The 20,371-nt window shown below is 41.4% G+C and overlaps 1 protein-coding gene across 1 annotated transcript in view; it reads right to left on the bottom strand.

Moving 5' to 3' along the window:
- Positions 1–9,579: 9,579 nt before the first annotated feature.
- LOC124798061 (GTP-binding protein Rhes-like) overlaps positions 9,580–20,371 on the bottom strand; it is a 57,369-nt gene continuing 46,577 nt past the window's right edge. Inside the window, exons 2-3 of the mRNA XM_047261293.1 lie at positions 11,127–11,390; positions 9,580–11,087 (exon numbers count right to left, since the gene is read on the bottom strand). Of these exons, the coding sequence (XP_047117249.1) occupies positions 11,028–11,087; positions 11,127–11,390 (324 nt within the window). The 3' untranslated portion in view covers positions 9,580–11,027. The remainder of the gene's footprint in view (positions 11,088–11,126; positions 11,391–20,371) is intronic.

Below are 20,371 nucleotides of genomic sequence, written 5' to 3'. Positions count from 1 at the left end.
TGCCATCTTCAGGCCCCACATGCTTCTACCCAAATAAACGAACTTGTCGTATAGCGCCACAAATTACTGGATATCGTGAATTCAATCGTTATACAACTGCTTCATTGGAAGACGTGACGCACTGCAAAGGATTATAAGATTTCCATCTTATCCCACGATATAGATTATTAGAGGCAGTGGAAAGAGGAGGAAGGAAGTATCAACGAGAAAGAATTGACCGGTTATATGGCGGAAGAAAGACACAGACTGAGAGACATGACACAGAACACACAAAGTTTTATTTTGACACAGTGTTGAGATTTGCCGTGAAAACACAGTAACATTCTTATCCACTTAATAAATATCCCTATGATTCCATGAATCAGATACCTGCTCATTTTACTGGCTAGGTATATGCATAGCAAAGCAGACATGAAGAAGGGAAAGAAAGTATACAAGCTGAGCAGAAATAAACGGAGAATAGTTCTAGCAACGATACAGACCGCAAACTGGCACGCCCACTGACGAAAGTGATTCTGATTGACTGCAATGGTTCAACAACTGGGAAAGTGTATCTCGGACATTACGAAGCTTGTTGTCTGTTTGCATACTACTGTTTTGAGCTTCTGTGGTAAGTGAGGAAGGACCGTGAAACCAAGAATTGTTAGTAAAGTTACGTTGCTGCGTCCCCACGGTACCTAGTGGTCGGAGGCTGCGATCGGTGACAGGTCTAATGACAGAGTACAGTGCTGGTGCAGACACAAGTGTTTCGGAACAAGCCGATCATCGAACATTGCTAAACATATGGCTCGGCAGTAGACGACGCCTTCGTGTTCCCATGTGAACCAAAAACAACATCGCAAATTATGATTGGTACGGAATGGTGGAGACTGGACTGTGGATCAATGGGAAAATGTAGCCTGATAGGATGAATTACGTTTCTTATTACACCAGGTCGACCGTAGTGATCAGATACTTTATCCAAGCGAGCAGCTGCTTGAAACACGCACTGCAGCAGGGATGTAGGCCAGTGGGGCCATTTTTATATGTGTGGGACATTCGGTGGACTTCCAAGGGACCTATGGTAGCAACGCCAGTATGACACACATGGGCTACACGAACATTACGTCCCTCCAGTTGCGTCTCTTAGTACTTGATACCTTCCCTCAAGGCGATGGCATCTTCCAGCGGGGCCGGCCGGTGTGGCAGAGCGGTTCTAGGCGCTTCAGTCTGGAACCGCGCGACCGCTACGGTCGCAGGTTCGAATCGTGCCTCGGGCATGGATGTGTGTGATGTCCTTAGGATAGTTAGGTTTAAGTAGTTCTAAGTTATAGGGGACTGATGACCTCAGATGTTAAGTCCCATAGTGCTCAGAGCAATTTGAACCATTTTCTTCCAGCAGGACAACTGACCGTACCACGAAGTCAGCATTATTATACTATAGTGGTTTTAGGAGCACGATAGTAAACTCATATTGGTTTTTTGCCCACCAAATTCGCTTGATTTGAACATTGTGGAATACAACTGAGACGCCACCTGGCGCCAGCTCTGCCGCCACCAACCACCGACCTGTAATTTCTGCGATTTGCATAAGCTTCGACCGAAGAAGTTGTAAAAATAACTGTACTCCACGAGGGTGCGGCAGGCGTGGAATATTTTCAACTTCAGCTGGTAAGAGACTATTCAGTACCAGACTGAAGTGAAAAAAGTAACGGGATACCTCCTAATGTTGTGTTTGACCTCTTTCTGCCCGGCGTGCTGTGCAACTCGGCATGGCGTGGTCTCTGAGCCATGGCGCTCGATTCGATATATGGCTAACGAGCTGGTTCGCGATCCTCGCATGCAGAACTGGCTGGCTGGTGGTACGAGGAAAATCCGAGAGAGGGCCCGAACGATACGGCGGCAACGAGTGGGATCGCGGGGTATAGGGGGGTCGCCATACTGTGAAAGGGAAGGCAGTTGGGAAATTGTTGTGGATACGGCGAGTACCGCGTTCGGAGCCGAGCGAACTGACCATGCTGTAGTCGGTGGGGTTGCTGTCTTCGTGTTCGAGTGTGTGGTGTTTGAACACCTGTATCAACGCTTGTAGGAGCTGATTCAGGTGCTGATTTCCATCGAGGACTTCTCGACAACACGTGTGGCCAATTACAGTTTCTGATTCTGGTGAGACATTTCACCGCTAGGAGGAGCTGATTCAGGTGCTGATTTCCATCCAAGACTTCTCGATAACCCATGTGGCCAATTCCAGTTTCTGATTCTGGTGAGACAATTCGTATGATAAATGCATGTTTGCATGTAAAGGAATCGCTGCTTTGAACTTCTAGTGGAGCTTATGGACAAGAATTCTACCGTTTGTTGAGTTGCAGTAAGTCGCTGTCTATCACAGCCAATGTTCCGGAGCAGTATAGTATGTGACAGTCAACATTTTGTACAGCCGTGCCCTTATAAGGCTAATATTCCATCCTGAGTTTAGCGGCCGTTGTTGATGTTCCAGAAACAATATCAATTGTCTGACATGTGATTAAGTTCCCAGTTTCTTGTAGCTTAAATTCAGAGCCATAGATACTGTTTGTGGGGACCAATGTAGGAGCGTCAGTCTAACTTCCCTTGAGTTAAACTGGTTTGTTTTCCTTTTGTAGACGCTCACCTTTGTCATCAACATTTCGGTGATTTAAAATTGTAGTCTGTTGAAGTTCAGTCCATCCGTGGGCCTATGTCATCTCCCAAGTAAACGGACGATAGCCATAGGTCGGTCACAGGTCTGGCGCCGCTCTCTTAGGGGCCGACCGATCTAGCTGTTAGAAGCGTCCGAACCATCCCATGTCTGTCTCTTTACGGTTCAAGGCCGGAGAAAGAACAATAATAAATTTGTCGTATATATCCGACTTTCTTAAACACATCTTATGGCTGTTAACATTTAAATTTGGAGCTTTCTTCACACTGACCTGTTGTCTTTCAACTCATCATTTGCTGTTCGTCGTGGCGCATTTTGATCTTAAATATCTTGTAACACAAACTGCTATCAGTTAAAGACTTAGCGAGCACGTTGACACAGTTTCGTAATTACGATTACTAATTGGAAGGTTATTAACAGAGTTTAGTAAGCACCATAGCGCAATTTTCTGAAACTGTAGGTATCACTGAAATTGTTTCAAAAACATAAATTGTTATTGACGATTGGTTTGATAAGCCCCAGGTGCGCATTTTTCTAAAACTGAAAATTTCGATTAAATTGTTTTGAAGACATAAATTGTTATTGACAAATAGTGTATTGAGCGCTAGGTGCATGTTTTATTTAACTTAGAATTTATTGAAATCCTTACGAACATCTCTTTTACTTCCTTAACAACATTTTGTTTAGTGTGCATACAGCATTTCATTCGTTATTTCATGCAGGAAGAAATTTTCTTAATTGTGTAATTGCACTCACTGGTTAAACTTGTACAAATAAATTGTCATCATGCAATCTGTGAATGATGCTGTTGCTGGGCTAACCCTTACACTCGACACCCTTGTATGCTTAGCCTTGTGACCCGTCCATATGACCATTTCAGACTCAACAAGCCGTTGGAATTCCCCTGCAGAAATATCGAGCCATGCTGCCTTTATAGCCGTCCATAGTTGCCAAAATGTTGTCGGTGCCGGTGCAGGATGTTCCATAAACGTTCGATGGGTGGCCAGACCATTGGCTCAGATTGTCGAGCTATTTTTCAGACTAGTAGTGAATAATTGTGGCCCTGTGACATGGTGCACTGCCATCCATAAAAATTCCATCTTTGTGTGGGAACATGGAAACTACGAATGGTTGCAGATGGTATGCATGTAGCCTAACCTAGCCATTTCATCAATGATCCGTTCAGCTGGAACAGAGGACACAGTAGATTCCATTGTCTAGCCACCACCAGCCTACAGTGCTTTATTGACAACTTGTGTCAGTGGCCACACTCAAACACTCCATCAATTCTCACCAACTGACATCAGCACTCGTCTCACCAAGCTACGGATTTCCAGTCGTCTAGAATCCAGCTGATATGGTCGAGCTTAGAAGTGCGCTTGCTACCATAGCCCATTAACGCCAAATATCGCTTCACTGGAGTAATAGATAAGTTCGTCGCACTGCCACATTGATTTCTGCAGTTATTTCACGCACTGTTGCTTATCTATTAGCACTGGCAACTCTAGGCAAAAGCCGCTGGTCTTGTTAGTTAAGTGATGGCCGTTGGCCACTGCGTTGTCCGTGTTCTGGTGTCCATCATGGCTCTGAGCACTATGGGACTTAACTTCTGAGGTCATCAGTCCCCTAACTAATCTGAAGACATCACACACAACCATACCCGAGCCAGGATTCGAACCTGCGGCCGCAGCGGTCGCGCGTTTCCAGACGGTAGCGCCCAGAACCGCTCGGCCACACCGGCCGGCTTGTGGTGTTCTCAGCACACTCTTGACACTATGGATCTCAGAACATTGAATTCCCTCACGATTTCCGAGATGGACTGTCTTACTCCACGAGCTCCAACTACCATTCCGCCTTCAAAGGTTGTTAACTCTCGTCGTGCGACCATAATGACGTCAGTAACCTTTTCACATGAAGCGCCTGAGTACAAATCATAGCTCCAACATTGCTCTGCCCTTTTATACCTTGTGTACGCGATACTGCTGCCATCTGTATATGTGCTCATCGCTATCTCATGACTTCTGTCACCTGAACGTATTATATATACTTATATGGATATGGTGCCTGTTCTTTCTGACATGTCCGAAAGAACAGACACCATCTCCATATAAGTATATAGTTCTGACAACACAGGCCATGACCTTCTTCTGTGCGTATGCACACATATTCCCTGAACTCTTACTGGACTTGGTGAGAATGACTTCCACGAGTAATGAGTGTGTTGGGATGGGACACTACGAATGTAGTGTGTGTACATAGAAGATGAGAATGTGGGTCTCGCGAGAGGCGTCCGTGAGATAAATCCCTGCAATCGCACTATCCTTTCTGCCCTCGGTGGCTCTGATGGATAGAGCGTCTGCCATGTGAGCAGGAGATCCCGCGTTCGAGTCCCGATCGAGGCACACATTTTCACCTGTCCCCGTTGATATATACCAATGCCCGTCAGCAGTTGAAGGTATTAATATAATACTGATTTCAACGTATTATGGCTGTTAAGGACGCAGATCGAACGTTTCATATTTGTTGGAGGCTATATGCAGTATATGTTAGTCATCATTTTGCTGTCTACATATTCCAGTTTGCGTAAAGAAAACTGGTGAAGGGTTGCACAGAATTAAATTACACAAATAAATTAGAGAAAGGAACCAATATTACCTTCACCGGTAGGTGGATATTTCTTAGATGTTTTATATGTTAATGCTCTTACCTGCTAAATATATTTACAACGTGATTATATGATGTGCGTGCATTCCTGTTTCAAAATGACAGCCTTTGGAAAAATTGTTAAATTTTGTCAGGAGGCAAGATTTTCAACAGATTAAACCATTTTCTACGTTCGGATAAATTCAAGGAAAGTTGTTTCCTTGCGCACTACGTAAATTTCAGAAAGCTGAAAGTTGGTGCCGTTCCATTACCTTTCGTTTTCCCAACCATATACAGTAGAATGTAAATTAATGTTTGTAAACCATACAACCTATCCTATTTTAACTGTGCAACTTTAAAGACACTGAAGGGCAAGCAAGAGGAGATTTTGCGTGTAAGTTTACCACCACAGTGGACCCTATTTAATTTATCTGCTGTTCACCGGAGGTCACTTAACAAATTGTGTGACCTTGGCTTAAACATAGAGTGACACATGCCTCCGGGAACGTACCAAGAACATGTCGAATCGTTGCCATGCACAAACTCTGCTGTGTCGTGTTCCCGAGGCAGACCTGTACACTATTAAAAAGGTGGTCGTTACGACTTGGCTCAACAACCCAGTTTGTCAGGAGAGTTCGCAATAATTCTGTAGCTAGAGGCTGTGACCTTTTTGTCTGTGTTATACATGTTTTTGTTTAGTCAGTAAAGTACACGGTTCACGTTAAACTGACACGTGGCCTTTACCAATCAGCCATAGTGATGTAAAAAAATTTGAATTGTAGCTATTAGTTTTGCTACTTGTTTACTTTTGGACAAAGGCAATCATCAAATATAAAAACAAAGTTCATGAATATTAGTCTTTTATTAATAAAGTTAACACATATGTACAAAATACATCAAATTGTATGGCAATCAGTTGCATGAATCATGTGGTTGTGACACATACAACCATCTAGATGTAGACAATGACAAAAAGTGTTAAAATATTTATAAACAAACTGGTTTAAATTGTTTATAAACTTAACAAAACTTCTACTACAATGACGCTTTTATGTTGTATTGTATTACATATAACACTGTAGTATATCTAAGTTTTCTGCGTTTCATTTCTACAACATTATGATATAACGAAATGACAATGAGTTATTCATGCATGAGATTCTTCTAATACATGCCGGATGTGGTACTAGGAGTAAATATAGTACTGAGGGGGATAAATACTGGTATAATTCCGCACAGTAATATCTTATTCCTGACATAATTCCTTTCTCTGGCTTTCTAGACACACAAAAAACTACATACACATATTTATTTTTTGAGTCATGGCAGGAATTGATTCTTACATCGCGCAGAAAGCCTCTCACTGAAATCTGTCATTAGTTCATGTGTGAGCATGCAAATAATATATGCCGGATGTGCTACTAGGAGTAAATATAGTACTAAGGGGGATAAATACTGATATAATTCCTCACGTAATCCCTTTCTCTGGCTTTATGGGCACGCATCAAACTAAATATGCCGAATGTTATCTTTTATGAATTGTTCCGAGTTATAGCAGCAATTGATTTTTACATCATTCAGGATGTCAATTACTCTTGCTGAAACATGTCATTACTTTATATGTGTACTGTGATGGTGTAACATACTTAGGAGGTCTGTTTAAGCGTTCATCACTGAAGGACGAGATATAAATTACTTTTTCGCTGTAACTTAAACATGGAGCAGACTAGAATCTATCAAACACTTAAATAAATTATTCGAATAACGCGTAAAGTATTTATATGTTGAGAAAACTGCAGTGACTCGTGCTCATTGGTACAGAATCATTTTAACAGCACAGAGCACTAATAGATATATTTTGGGATATGTGTAAACTTTCTGTATTGATATTTAGACTTACGTTTTCCAGTTATCTTTCTAAGCGTTGAAGACTAACGCTGTATTCTATGTTTAGATTTAGCGTGTGCGATTCAGTATAATGTAAAACGCATGTACACCGTACATATTCGGAAACTTAATCTTTCATATTATGTGTATGGGATCTGAAATAATTCTCAACACATTTATCGAGCTTCCGTATGGTATAAAAATAGGTGACATTCCACAGAACCAACTACAGCCTCAATCCTTTTCGGAAGTTTAGAGATCAATTTCATAATGTTCATTTTTTTTATCAAGAATGACTCGTCATACATAAATTAAGCAGTAGATATGATGGATTCTAGCTCCTATTTTCGATGAAGAAGTGATCAATGTATTTGCGACGTAATTCCTAGTTCCTATTCAAAATGGCACACTTAATTTGACTCAGTACATAGTATGGTTTCTGTTCCCTTAATTGAATCAGATGATATTTTCTAAACACGTCATTAAAAAGTGTGGTCACAAGTATACTTGTGGCTATTTTACTATTATCATAACGTCCATAACAGCCATTCTCATTCTCCTATCTAGTGAGTAATGCATTGCCTTTGTATAGCACTGAGGGGCAGCTACGACAATCATCTGTTACCCTTAAAATTCACACTACATGTCACTGTCTGCAGTAGTGTTGCCTGTTCACTAGGGTTCGCAACTAGTAACCGATCTGAGACGGTAAGTGTCAGTTCATTGCATTCAGAAAAGTCGTACTTGGAGATTTTGGCACAAACTGGTGTGTCCTGTATATCTTACCTCGTATAAAATATTTTCGATTTTGCTGGTGAAATCGAACTTTCCGTGGACATAGTTTTTTTTCTTTGATAACTTCTATACTACAGTTTTCTTCGACGTTTTGAAAAGATGAGTGATAGACAATCAAAATATAATCAAAAAATATTTAATACAGACAGCTACAGACCTGAAACAACATTGGTACTCATCAAGCCGATAAACGTGAATATTCAATATACAGACGCAGAAGCATCGAAAGGTATCTTAGGAAGCTCTTCGATTCAACGATACAGTGACGATAATAATATCTCACTTGCCTTCATTGGCGTCTAAAAACGCTAGTGAATGACCTGGCAAAGCTCAGAGGTTGCCTTATAACTGTATAAAGGAAGAAAAGAGAGCAACCGTTATTTCCACCCCAGTGCTCATATACCTGAGGATATTGGAGTCGGAGCTTTCAGCAAAGCAGAGCCCCCAACGTCGTGAAGGCAACGTTTTTGTGATCGGTCCTTATGGCACACAAAGCCAAGGTAAGCGTAGCGCAGTCAGTAGCAGCGCCTCTCCCCGCCTTTATTCACAAAACTCTTTTCCTGTACGAAATCGTGCTGTTACAAGACAGCGAAACGAAGCGCTTGTTAACGACAGTTTTATATGAAAAGCTGTTTCATGGAACATATTTGACAATATAGAGGCTCTTTGCATCGTCACAAAACCCTATCTATATTTCCAGGACGATGTATTGAAATGTTTTTAGGTCCAAAATAATTTTTAGTGAACAGTAAATATCCTTATTGAGAAATCACAGCAATAACAATGCATTCTCATGGTATCAGTATCGCAGATCTGTATCTTTAAGAGAACGTAATTATTATGATAGGGCTGTGAAACATTTACCAATTTAGTTACACGACAGTAGCAAATGTTACAAGACGTAGTAAAAACAAGAAAATGCGGATACCATCGTAAATTTAACCGAAATAGAAAATGACCGTAATCCACATTAATGGACAAAGTCTGTATGGAAATAGATTCCATCATATATTGCAGGTGGACACAATTTTGTAATTAAGTTTTGAGATTTCATTCTTCAACAGCTGCAACATTCAAGTGAGATGCTTACATTTTACGCACGACACGATTAGCAGAAAAAACGTGTACAGAAATTTGCTGTCTTGGTCTCATTGCTCCACGAAGAAGCATGCTATCGTTTCCTGGCATTTTCATGTGTATCCAGCGACCACAAACCAAGCTTTACAGAAAAATATACCTGTTACTTTCCCTCTACAAATATCACTGGAAAGCGTCGTAAAGGAGTGCTCCTGAGAAAAGACGCTAGTGTAGTGTACGAACAAGAAAATGAAAAAAGGCTAAAAATATATGTTCTGTCAGCACTACATATATGTGCGTAAAAGCTAGAGTGCACAAATAAAAATGGAACACACAAAATGACGGAAACGATGTCTACAAATCTGATATGAATTCCAAAAAATCGTTGTTCGAATAGATTAAGTGATATTCATATAGATAAGTGAAATTACAGAGGGTGCTACAACCCCTGTTTACAAATATTACAGCCATCAAACACACATATATCTGGGACCTTTGAAGTCACAAATATTTACAAAGTATCATGTAATGATATCGTCATCTGAATGATTAAAGAAAGCATTAGGGGAAATTTAGAAGACATAATATAATTAATAACCCACATGCCTTACAATATCTGTAATAAATACATTGTCACTACAAAATTTCCACATCAGTCTGGTACCTATGACGCAATGAAATGAGCAACTTTAATCGAAGATAGATCTTTGGCAATCATGCGTGATCAACATTGCGTTGAAGTAGAATAAGCTTTTCTCTGAGATACGGTCAAACATTTTCCTAAGAAAGAAAGAAAATATTGTCTTGGAATGAATTGAGATAGCTACGTTGTAAAAGCTTTCCAAAGTTAATGCGAAATGTTATGCAAAATAATCAAGAAAAGAAATGATTTGAATGACACAGTGAACTTGTGAGTTGCAACGATAATCAGCCTCTCCTCAATTTCATTCCCACTCGATTCCACACAAAAATTTTGCTTTTTAACAACCGCCTGAGTTTTTATAATGGTCTTGCTACAGTATTCCCTTTAGGAAGACAAACAACTTAAACTATATAATGACTGATGAACCATTAAAATATAACATCAGAATAAGATTTCCCGTCGAACTTTCGAGGACTCTCCACAATCGACGGTAGGAGAGCTTGAAGAGACCTCGGAAATTCGACTAACTGTATTGAAGCAATAAGAGTATTAGGTGTCAATTATTTAATCAGTGTGCAGACAGAGATATTTTGTAAATAGCTGCTGGTTACTACACAGATAATTTTACATTGTCTGCTCCAAAAGTGCGATCTCACTTTTGTCTCGTTTAGTCGCAACCTTCGCTTAAATATCGGTGCGATTTGAATTCCGTTTCATCATTTGCCAGAAAACGTCAACCTTGCAAACCTTGTACATAAAACACAACGGGGACACATTAAGCTTAAACTGAAGCAAAATGGTGTGAGCTTGGTTATCAGTTACGGCACACAGCAAACACTTCAACTTCACTCGACCCGCCCTCACGTAAATTTTAAATTAACGTTGACTGCAGATAACAGTGTGCTAAGCATTACATGGCAATACAATGTTCCTCGAAGTTGCCTCCTTAATTATACGTGAAGTATCTGGTTAAGTACTAATCGCAATTTCTTTACTGTATGTCAGCAAACTTTTTCTCTTTGAAGCGCAACAAAACTAGAGCTCCATTTGTAACGATGCTGTTGCTGTTCCAGATGATGTTGTCTGGAAATAAGACAGTTGTCCCTTCAATAGTAGCTCGTGCAAAAGACTGAAAGTAAACTGCGAAACTGCTATAAGAAGCCTGTCGAGGTAAAGCTCGAAATGCTCGCCATGTGCCCCACCTGAAATTTTAAAAAATTCGTGTTCTGGGCGCTGGTAGAAACGCGATCGCCCAAAGAAGCCATTTGCGGAGCCCCGCCATATCCAATACTAACAGCGGCCGACCAGCGGCCGTGAAGGGTGAGGCGCTCATGCGACGGAGCAGGAGTTCCTCTTGAGCATGTAGCGCGTGCCGCGGGCTTGCTGCCCCTGCCCCTGCGCCTGGCCGTGGCCGTGGTGCCCGCCTGCGGTCGGGTAGTTGGGCAGCGACTGGCGGCGGCGGCGCACAGCCGGGCTGAGGTTGTAGCGCACCTTTGCCTGCGCCAGCAGCGCCTTGAACACGTCGATGATATGCGTGTTCTCCTTGGCCGAGCACTCCACGTAGCCGCACTCCCACTCGAATAGTGCCGTCGTCTCGGCCACCTCGCGCGCCACCTGCCTCTCGGCGTCCGGCAGGTCATCCTTATTGCCCACCACCACTATGGGCACGCCGTTGCCACGCGCTTCCACAATCTGCAACACGATATTACAGTTCTTCTTAACTCCCTATTGGGACAGTGTCACTCACAGAAATATACTTTCACTCAATTTTCAATCAACTAATTTGGCAAGCAGCAAAGGACTTGGAAGAGCATAAGAACTTTCAACATCGCAGGGCGTCAGCAATCGTTGGTTAATATATTAAAAAACTAAAAACCCGCCTCGATTGCGAAAAAAGCACCTAGTGTTAAGTATTAACCCAGGTTTCGGCGTAGATAACTACACCTCCTTCAGAACAACAATAAAACCCACAAGTGCCTAAGAAGACCTTTGTCAATTAAAAGAACACCATAGCTATACATTTATAAACGAAAAAGAAAAGGAAAAAGCAGTACATATGTATAAAGTCAAAACCTCTACTTAACTGAAGGGTGTACGCTCCACCTCACACCGGCCTATGTTCGATGGGCCATGACCCGGCATAAACTGCCGCTACAAACGGTCGCTCACTTACAAGCCTGACCCGCTATCTATGCACAAGCGCAAGACAAGGGAAGTTACTTGATTGCGCATGCGCGTACGAATACGAGAAAGTTTATTCATGGGTCGGGGGTAAATAGCCCATATATTTCCAACAGCGGATCAACGTATATCAAAAAATGAAATGGATAGAACAAGAGACGAGCTCAATAGGAGATAAAACCTAAAAATAACCGCACACGGTTGCTTATGCTAGTAAAGAAATTTACATATTAAGCTACCTATGACAACAGGAGGAACTCTAAAAACTATACCAAAAGCCAGTAGTTAGCCTTGGGGGGGGGGGGAGGGGGAAGGGAGCTGACGGGACGTCATCTAAAGACGTCGTGGTAATTAAGATACAGGGATAAAACGTGAGGTGTTCAACGGGTTAAAATCACCTTCATCATAAAAGGAAAAGAGGATAAAAAGAAAGAAGATGAACAGCTTGACCAACCGCGCTCACCAATCAGCGCGCGCATGTGATAATTGCACGACCATCAGATTTACAAGTACGAAGAACAAAGTAAAGGTGGAAAACCTTCAAAAAAATTTCTATTTCTTAGTAGGAGTTGGTCATAGAGGATATTGTCTTTAGCATGTTGCAGATGCTTAAAGATCTGCATTTCTTCCAAAACATCCAGTTTTAAGCCCTTAACCTCGGCATGAAGTAACTCGATATTAACTAGACGGCTCGGCGCATGAGCCGTTTGCACAAGTTGTTCCGCATAAGTAGAGCCCTTAGTACCGTCACCGCTTCTAGTAGGAATATACCTGAGACCCAGATCTCGCCCCGTTTGCCCGATGTAAAATTTTGGGCAATCCCCGCATGTAATTTTATATACTCCTGATGGGAAAAGTTTATCGCTCTTACTCTGCAAGGAGTGAATGAAATTCCTATGTAAACTATTATTAGTAGAATAGGCGACTCTGAAGAGCGACTTTGAAGAGTAGTTGAACGGTATGGACAGTGTCTTGAACGGAGGATATAAGATGACCATCAACAAAAGCAAAACGAGGATAATGGAATGTATTCGAATTAAGTCGGGTGATGCTGAGGGAATTAGATTACGAAATGAGACACTTAAAGTAGTAAAGGAGTTTTGCTATTTGGGGAGCAAAATAACTGATTTGTAGAGAGGATATAAAATGTAGACTGGCAATGTCAAGGAAAGTGTTTCTGAAAAATTGAAATTTGTTAACATCAAGTATAGATTTAGGTGTCAGGAAGTCGTTTCTGAAAGTATTTGTATGGAGTGCAGCCATGTATGGAAGTGAAACATGGACGATAAATAGTTTGGACAAGAAGAGAATAGAAGCTTTCGAAATGTGGTGCTACAGAAGATTAGATGGGTAGATCACATAACTAATGAGGAGGTATTGAATAGAATTGGGGAGAAGAGGAGTCTTTGGCACAACTTGATAAGAAGAAGGGACCGGTTGGTAGGACATGTTCTGAGGCATCAAGGGATCACACATTTAGCACTGGAGGGCAGCGTGGAGGGTAAAAATTGTAGAGGGAGGCCAAGAGATGAATACACTAAGCAGATTCAGAAGGATGTAGGTTGCAGCAAGTACTGGGAAATGAAGAAGCTTGCACAGGATAGAGTAGCATGGAGAGCTGCATTAAACCAGTCTCAGGACTGAAGAACACGACAACAATTTGGAAATAATAACATCATTCAAGTACATGTGTTTAAAAAGTGGCAGGTCGTTTGCAAATGCCATACAATGTCAAGAGGTGCAACAAAAGAGAAAATATACGTAAAGAGGGTGCGTAAATATATTTACCTCTCTATACGAGCTGTACTTTCTGTCTTGTTTACCTTTAATCCCTGATGAAGTGGTCAAGGCAGGCTGCTTGAAGACTGACACACTGTATTGCTCTATTATTTTCAATCAAATTTCAAAATAACTGGGAGGAGATATAGCAAGACGAGATGTCACATATAGAAAAAGTTTACAACGGCGCTCCCGCACCATCTGCTCGCTACATTAGAAAACAGTGGGTCACAAGTACCATATAAGTATCGGGGCTCCACGGACTACCTGCACTCTTTTCCCGTCTGGTGACCAAACAATGTAACTACTACATTATAAGTTGAAGAAAAGAAGCATCAGTAAAGAATTATCTGAATGGGAAGGAAGTCGGTAGATCTGATGTACAAGTACAGACAAAGAATTAAATAAAATTTTGGAAAAATGTTGGATAATTTATTGAAGAGAATGAGCTCCACAACTGAGCAAGACAATAACACATTGTTCCACCTTTGGCAGTTATGCAAGTAGTTATTGGCTTGGTGTTGATTGATGGAGTTGTTGGATGTCCTCCCGAAGGCTGTCGTGCCCGATTCGGCCCAATTGGAACGTTAGATGGTCAAAATTCTGAACTGTTTGCAGAGTCCTCCCCATAATGCCCCGAATGTTCTCAACTGGGGAAATATCCAGCTGCCTTCCTGGCTAAGATAGGGTTTGACAAGCACGAAGACAAGCAGCAGAAACTCAAGCTGTGTATCAGTGGGCATTACCGTGCAGAAATGAAGGTCAGGATGGCTTGATAAGAAAAGAAACAAAACGTGGAGTAGAATATCATCGACGTACCACTGCGATGTGAAGGTGCCGAGGATACCAAGCAAAGGGTCCTGCTGTGAAAAGAAATGGAACTCAGACCATCTCTCCGGGTTGTCAGGCCATCTGATAGTTAAGTCAGGTTGGTATCCCACCACTGTTCACAGCGTCCCCAGACACGTCTTCAGTGATCATCACAGCCGGGAATCTCATTGATTGGAGTTTAATTATCTTCAGTGATGAGTCTGAAATGTACCCTGACGATCAGCGAAGTCGTGTCTGGAGATGCCCCGTACACCAGTGGGATACCAACCTAGCCGTCGCCCGCCATATGGCCCAATAACTAGGAGTGGTGGTCTGGAGTGCCATTTCATTTCATAGCAGGACCTCTTTGTCATCTGTGGCGCCCTTACAGCACAGTGGAATGTCGACGACATTCTACACCCCAATCACAATAAAGGCTTTCGCGACCGGATGTTTCAGCTGCCGAGAATTCTTCCGGGTTGTATGGCCATGGTCCATGGAAGTGAAATCTAGACCACGCCCACTTTCCAAGGTATTTAGGCCGTTCTTCGACGCCCGACTCGTCAGTCGGCATGACTCAGCACAACCAGGAGCACCTCCGAAGATTTCCAACGTAGCTTTGGACGAAACGTCAGGGATAGAAGAGTTCCATTGACCACGGCCATACAATCCGGAAGAATTCTCGGTACCATTCTACAACCCGTTTTGCTGCTCTTCGTGGCAGACCATCCTGGGCCTAGATTTCAGCAAAGTACCTGATGCTGACACACAGCGATAGTTTCTACTTCTTGCCTATTACAGGTGGGGCCCTCCAACCAGATTAGTAATTTGACGACGTAACATTATAGATGGACAGAATTTTACTCGATATCTCTCAGAAGGCCGTCCAACAACTCTATTAGTCGTTTTCAAGCTGAATAACTGCTAAGGTGGACAATTCATTATTAACTTGCTCAATTAATGAAGATCTTTCTCTTGAACAAATCATCCAATTTTTCTGGGATTGTAATCATTCGTTTGTCTGTATATGGGCATCACATCTATCGATTTCTGTCACATTGGGATAATTCCATCGTTGTATGTCGTTTTTTCTTCTGTTAGAGTTTATTTCGTTAGTCACTGTCTACCGCTAGACGACAGTATGAATTAAATACGTAGTACCACTGGGTATAAAAGAACAGCTTCTCACAGATATGTAAATGACTGATAGTTAATGATATTGTATTTAATGAGTTAATGATTCTGTGAAGTTAATATGTTCAAGGGAATATTTTTGATGTTCTGGAAGTGTATATAAGACGACTGTATGTTGAGAGAGGGAGTTTTAGTTTGTAAAATAAATATGCAAATGTGTAACGTAATACGTTTGAATAATATTGGTGAGGCAGGCGAAAACAATAATTGCAGATTACTTCTTTGAAGTTTTTTGACGCATTACGAAGGATACGCAGTTATGCAACGTGCTTATCCTTACGTATCTGTGGAGTGCACAGTGCATAGTTCACAGTACTAGGCGGTAGTGAGCGAGGACTGGGCGGGTAGTTGAAATGTTGAGAAAAGACAACGTCATTAAGAGGTTTTGCAAGTGCATTTCAGTGACAAGATGGTATTAAAAGCAATGTAATCTCTGTGTGTGCCATGGCCAGTATTAGTTAGGTTTGTTAATAAGTTGACAAATGGTCCCAAAGATTCGGAGACTCCACTTCTCAAAATAGTAGCCACAAAAATAAGGAAGTGGAAGTATACCAAGCAGCTCGCCAGTCGTGAGTTCTTTGCTGTTTCATTGTGCACCAAATGAAGTTCATCAGAGATTGAGAAACTGTTTTAAATTTGTATATTGGCAAAATACATGCCGTGACAGTATGAGTTGTTGGGCTACATATGACTATGCCAGGGAAATGACCATTGTTCTCATGACACTATGCAAAATTAGAGCTGGTAGCCATCTGTTTGTAAAATATTAAAATGAGAACGTGTTTTTATAAAATACAGTTAAATTGATATTTTAGATTTTAAGTCAAACTTTAATTTTAAAGAATTTGATTAAAGAGTGTTTTGGTAAATATTGCAATTCCGAAACTGAGTAAAAACTGGACTTACTAGTTATTATACTTCAGCTTAATTTCTCGGGATACCGAATTCTGTAGAACTCTTATGAGTGAGAGTGTTTGACATTCCGGTGTCCTCGATTTCCATTTTTAGGACAGATTTATTGTTCAAGGAATCCGTACTTGGCATTTACCTTGACTCATGTTATTAATAAATGAATAAGTGTTCATGTATTAACCCGAACTCAATCGATTGCAACGTTTTATTCTATCCCACCACGCTAGCACACTACGATGTGCGCGCAAGTGTAGTCTTGTGTTTGTGTTGATGTTTATGATGTCAGAAGGAGAGTTTGAAGCCTAGAGCTCCTCTTGGATGGCATGAAGAGGGCCGCCGAGATTAACGTACCCATCCCATGGATGGATCACCATCTACAGTGCCATGTGCGTCAATTCATTACAAATGGTGAAATCTTTCATCCAGAACATTGGTGAAGAGTGTGAGGACCAGGGAATTTATCACACTAACTGTCATTGCCTTTCTGGGAAAATACTAGCGATGGAAATTTTTGCAATGCCAGGATTTGAACGTACGATCTCTGAATCGAGCGCGAGCACACGTATGTGCATTAGCGACTTAGGTTTTGAAAGCTAGGGATTGGGCGATTTGACATGTTGTTAATATGCTTCTAGGACAATGCGAGCCCATCAGAAACGTAAAAGCCAATTGTGGATAACGCCATCTATAGAACATAGGATGTTTGTGTATTTAAGAGAGTAAAATCGATGACATGTGCTGCAGTGTACATTATACACAGAGTATTCTTCATGAGAAATATTTGTTATCTTCAATTTGGTTATTTTGTAACTGTCTGAACGTAAGATGTGTCACGTTTGATTGTGTAAAGACCAGAAGAGCTGAGTGTTATGTAACTTATTTCCTTAACCTCTTTAGTCCCGTGCACATATTAAAATGCAAGTGTGCTACTATTGCGTTATTTGCGTTTTGTGAATGCTAGTTGACAAAGAAATACGCTCAAAATTATTTCAGAAACCATACTGAATTTTTCATAGATGATATAATGTAAGGCATCCCAGGACTCAAGCAGGACAATTACACACACAATTTGCAACTTCTTCTTCCTTTATCACAAAAAAAATTGAATACGTTACACACATTCCTCATATTTGCACTGCATTTTGAGATAGTTCAATATACACACTTGGCAGCAAAAATTTCAACAACTGTAAGTAAATAACTTGAAATACTTAAACAAAATTACCATAGCAAAAGTGTATTTGCTCTTCCTGATATTACCACACGGATTGCTGTTAAGTTAACATTACTTGTCCTCCTTTAATTTTATTTTGCTCTTCCTGATATTACCACACGGATTGCTGTTAAGTTAACATTAATTGTCCTCCTTTAATTTTATTTTTTGTGGGATGTGAAGAGAAATTCCTGACAATAGTGAAGGAAAGCATCACTTTGCACTGGTCTCATCATACAAAGATAAGCGCTTTGCAGCCTTATGCCTGGACTTTTGACTTATTCTTCTGAACACGTCAGACAACCCCGGAAATCAAGTTGAAAAAATATAATGCCACTTCCAATGACGTAAACAAATTTGGCATTGAGTCCCGTGGTATCATATATGATGCCCAAAAGTTTAAAACTCATAAATCCGTTACAGTATTAATTCATAGTTAGCTATTAACCGATGAATGGATGTAGAATTTTAACAAGTTATTAAAACCTGTGAAAAGTTTTGTAATTAAAAAAAGACTTGTCCTCTTCTTCATTTCGCCAAGACATTCTGTGCAGTTATAGAATCCGGAGTTTTTAATGAAATCCGACAGCTCGAGATGCTTTGCAGAAGGACGAACAAGTGAACATTGCGAGTGTTATGTGTATCGTACATTATACCACAGGCTAGAAGACGTTCAACTGCGTGCGCGCCCGAGAAAAAAGTACAACCCGAACGTATCGTATATGATGCCTCGGGACTGAAGAGGTTAAATCTACTCTGCTATGTTTATCAGTGTATGAAAAATAAAACAATAGGAGCAACAAAACCAAAGACAAGCCTTTTTTAAAATAGTGCTATTCAATAATCTTTGTAACTCTTTTTAGTGTACCTTTTGTCTGCAGAAAAGACATTTGCTTGTTTAAATTTATGTGAATGTTAACATAAATTTACACCTTTCTGCTAAATTATCAGATGAAGCGTGCACCAAGTCGAATACGGTGTAGGTAAAGTCTAAAGTGAGAAACGTAAACTGCACGAACACAGTCATTTTACAAAACTATTCAGTTGATTAAATGCTTTGTGTCACGGAGGTTGAGAATTTTTGCATTCGCAACAGCATCCAGCATCTGATTACTGCCGCATTTCACCCAGCTTCTAACTCAGAGATGAATAGGTTTGCGTGAACATTCAATACTGTCATCAAGAAGTCCATATCAACCACGTCACACGATGTCGCACTGTTTAGCTTTCTTGCCACGTAACAGACAACATCGATGATTGGATGTAGTCCGGCGGAATGTTCGCATGGCCACCAGCCATGTTCTTGGATTTGATACAACGCAAGTCATATCCCCGGAACTTCGGTGCCCGCCGCAATTTCTTTGTGTAGCTGTTGTTTTGGCAAAGCACTATCCTCCTTCCCCCCTGGAATAGGGCGTGATAGGCCTTTGCTCCCAGGATTCCTGATGCTAAGCCAGTGCGGCTGCAAACTTCACCTTCCATTCATCTCTCACCCGTGGGTTACACCTTGATGCCTGTGGACCTGACATTACGCCAATCTTCAACACCTTCCGCCATCCCGGCGAAGTCAGGGGAATCGTTGCCTACGTAGGTGGTAGACTCGCTACGGAGGTCATGGCTGAAGTAAGGTACTTTCGGCTCTATGAGGGGCCGGATTTAGTATCCCGCCATCGGACATACATATGAACACAGATGAGCTCCAATGGGGCTCGTGGCAGTGTGTTGTTGAAAGCTATCATGGGCGGCACATGCAGAATGTGTATGTGCAGAAATACTGACTCAAGGGTTTACTTGCCGGCAGTGACAAGCCAGGCCAGTTGGTTCATGCCCTGAGATTAAATAACACGCACCTGGCATGACTCTCGCATGACGCTGTGTCTTGGTTCCGCATGCCAGTTGTTTCACTATTTCACGCTAGTCGCGTTTAGGATTTTCTCTGTGTTTGTCACTACACAGTTTTCGGGAGTCTCTGCTCCCCGCTTATACTGGCACACAAAGTCGAGTTTTCCTCTACCAGGGTCGGGCTCCCTAGCTTCATGGTAGAGCACTCACCGTGAGCACATTAGTGCCGACAGGACAGTTTTGCGGCGTTGCCACCCCTATGCAGAATCAAAGGATTTAATTAAAGTCGTCTCCCTATTACCGTTGTTCTCTTCAATGCTCAAGATAAGTGAACGAGAAAAGTATTTGCTGCTTCAAACAAAGTTGTTTGATGTCCCCACGATCCAGTAAACAAAAGGTATCAGGTGAAGTCATCCAGTTTGATGGTATGGGAAACGGTGACAGGTAAAACTGCTCGCTTCTCTCAATTCACAATTCGCTATCTGCTGCCTAACCACTGTGTCTAGGATTAAAAAATTTTTGGTATACTGAAGAGTCCATACTGCAGTGGTTAAGCTTCGATTAGACATGATAGACGTTGTGAGAAACGTAAATTTGAAAGAAACGTCAGGCAATGGGGTTAAATTTCACCAAAGTATTCTCAGCAGTCCGAGAGATATTTTTCATATCATTAAACTGGGAAAATGGAGAATAAAATCGGGGATATAAGAACAGATCGGGTTTTCTCATGATATATCACAGT

This window comes from Schistocerca piceifrons, chromosome 1 (genome assembly GCF_021461385.2).
Source record: "Schistocerca piceifrons isolate TAMUIC-IGC-003096 chromosome 1, iqSchPice1.1, whole genome shotgun sequence".
Classification (NCBI taxonomy): domain Eukaryota; kingdom Metazoa; phylum Arthropoda; class Insecta; order Orthoptera; family Acrididae; genus Schistocerca; species Schistocerca piceifrons.
Note: the sequence above shows the minus strand (reverse complement) of the source record. Positions and strands in the feature narration are given on the sequence as shown.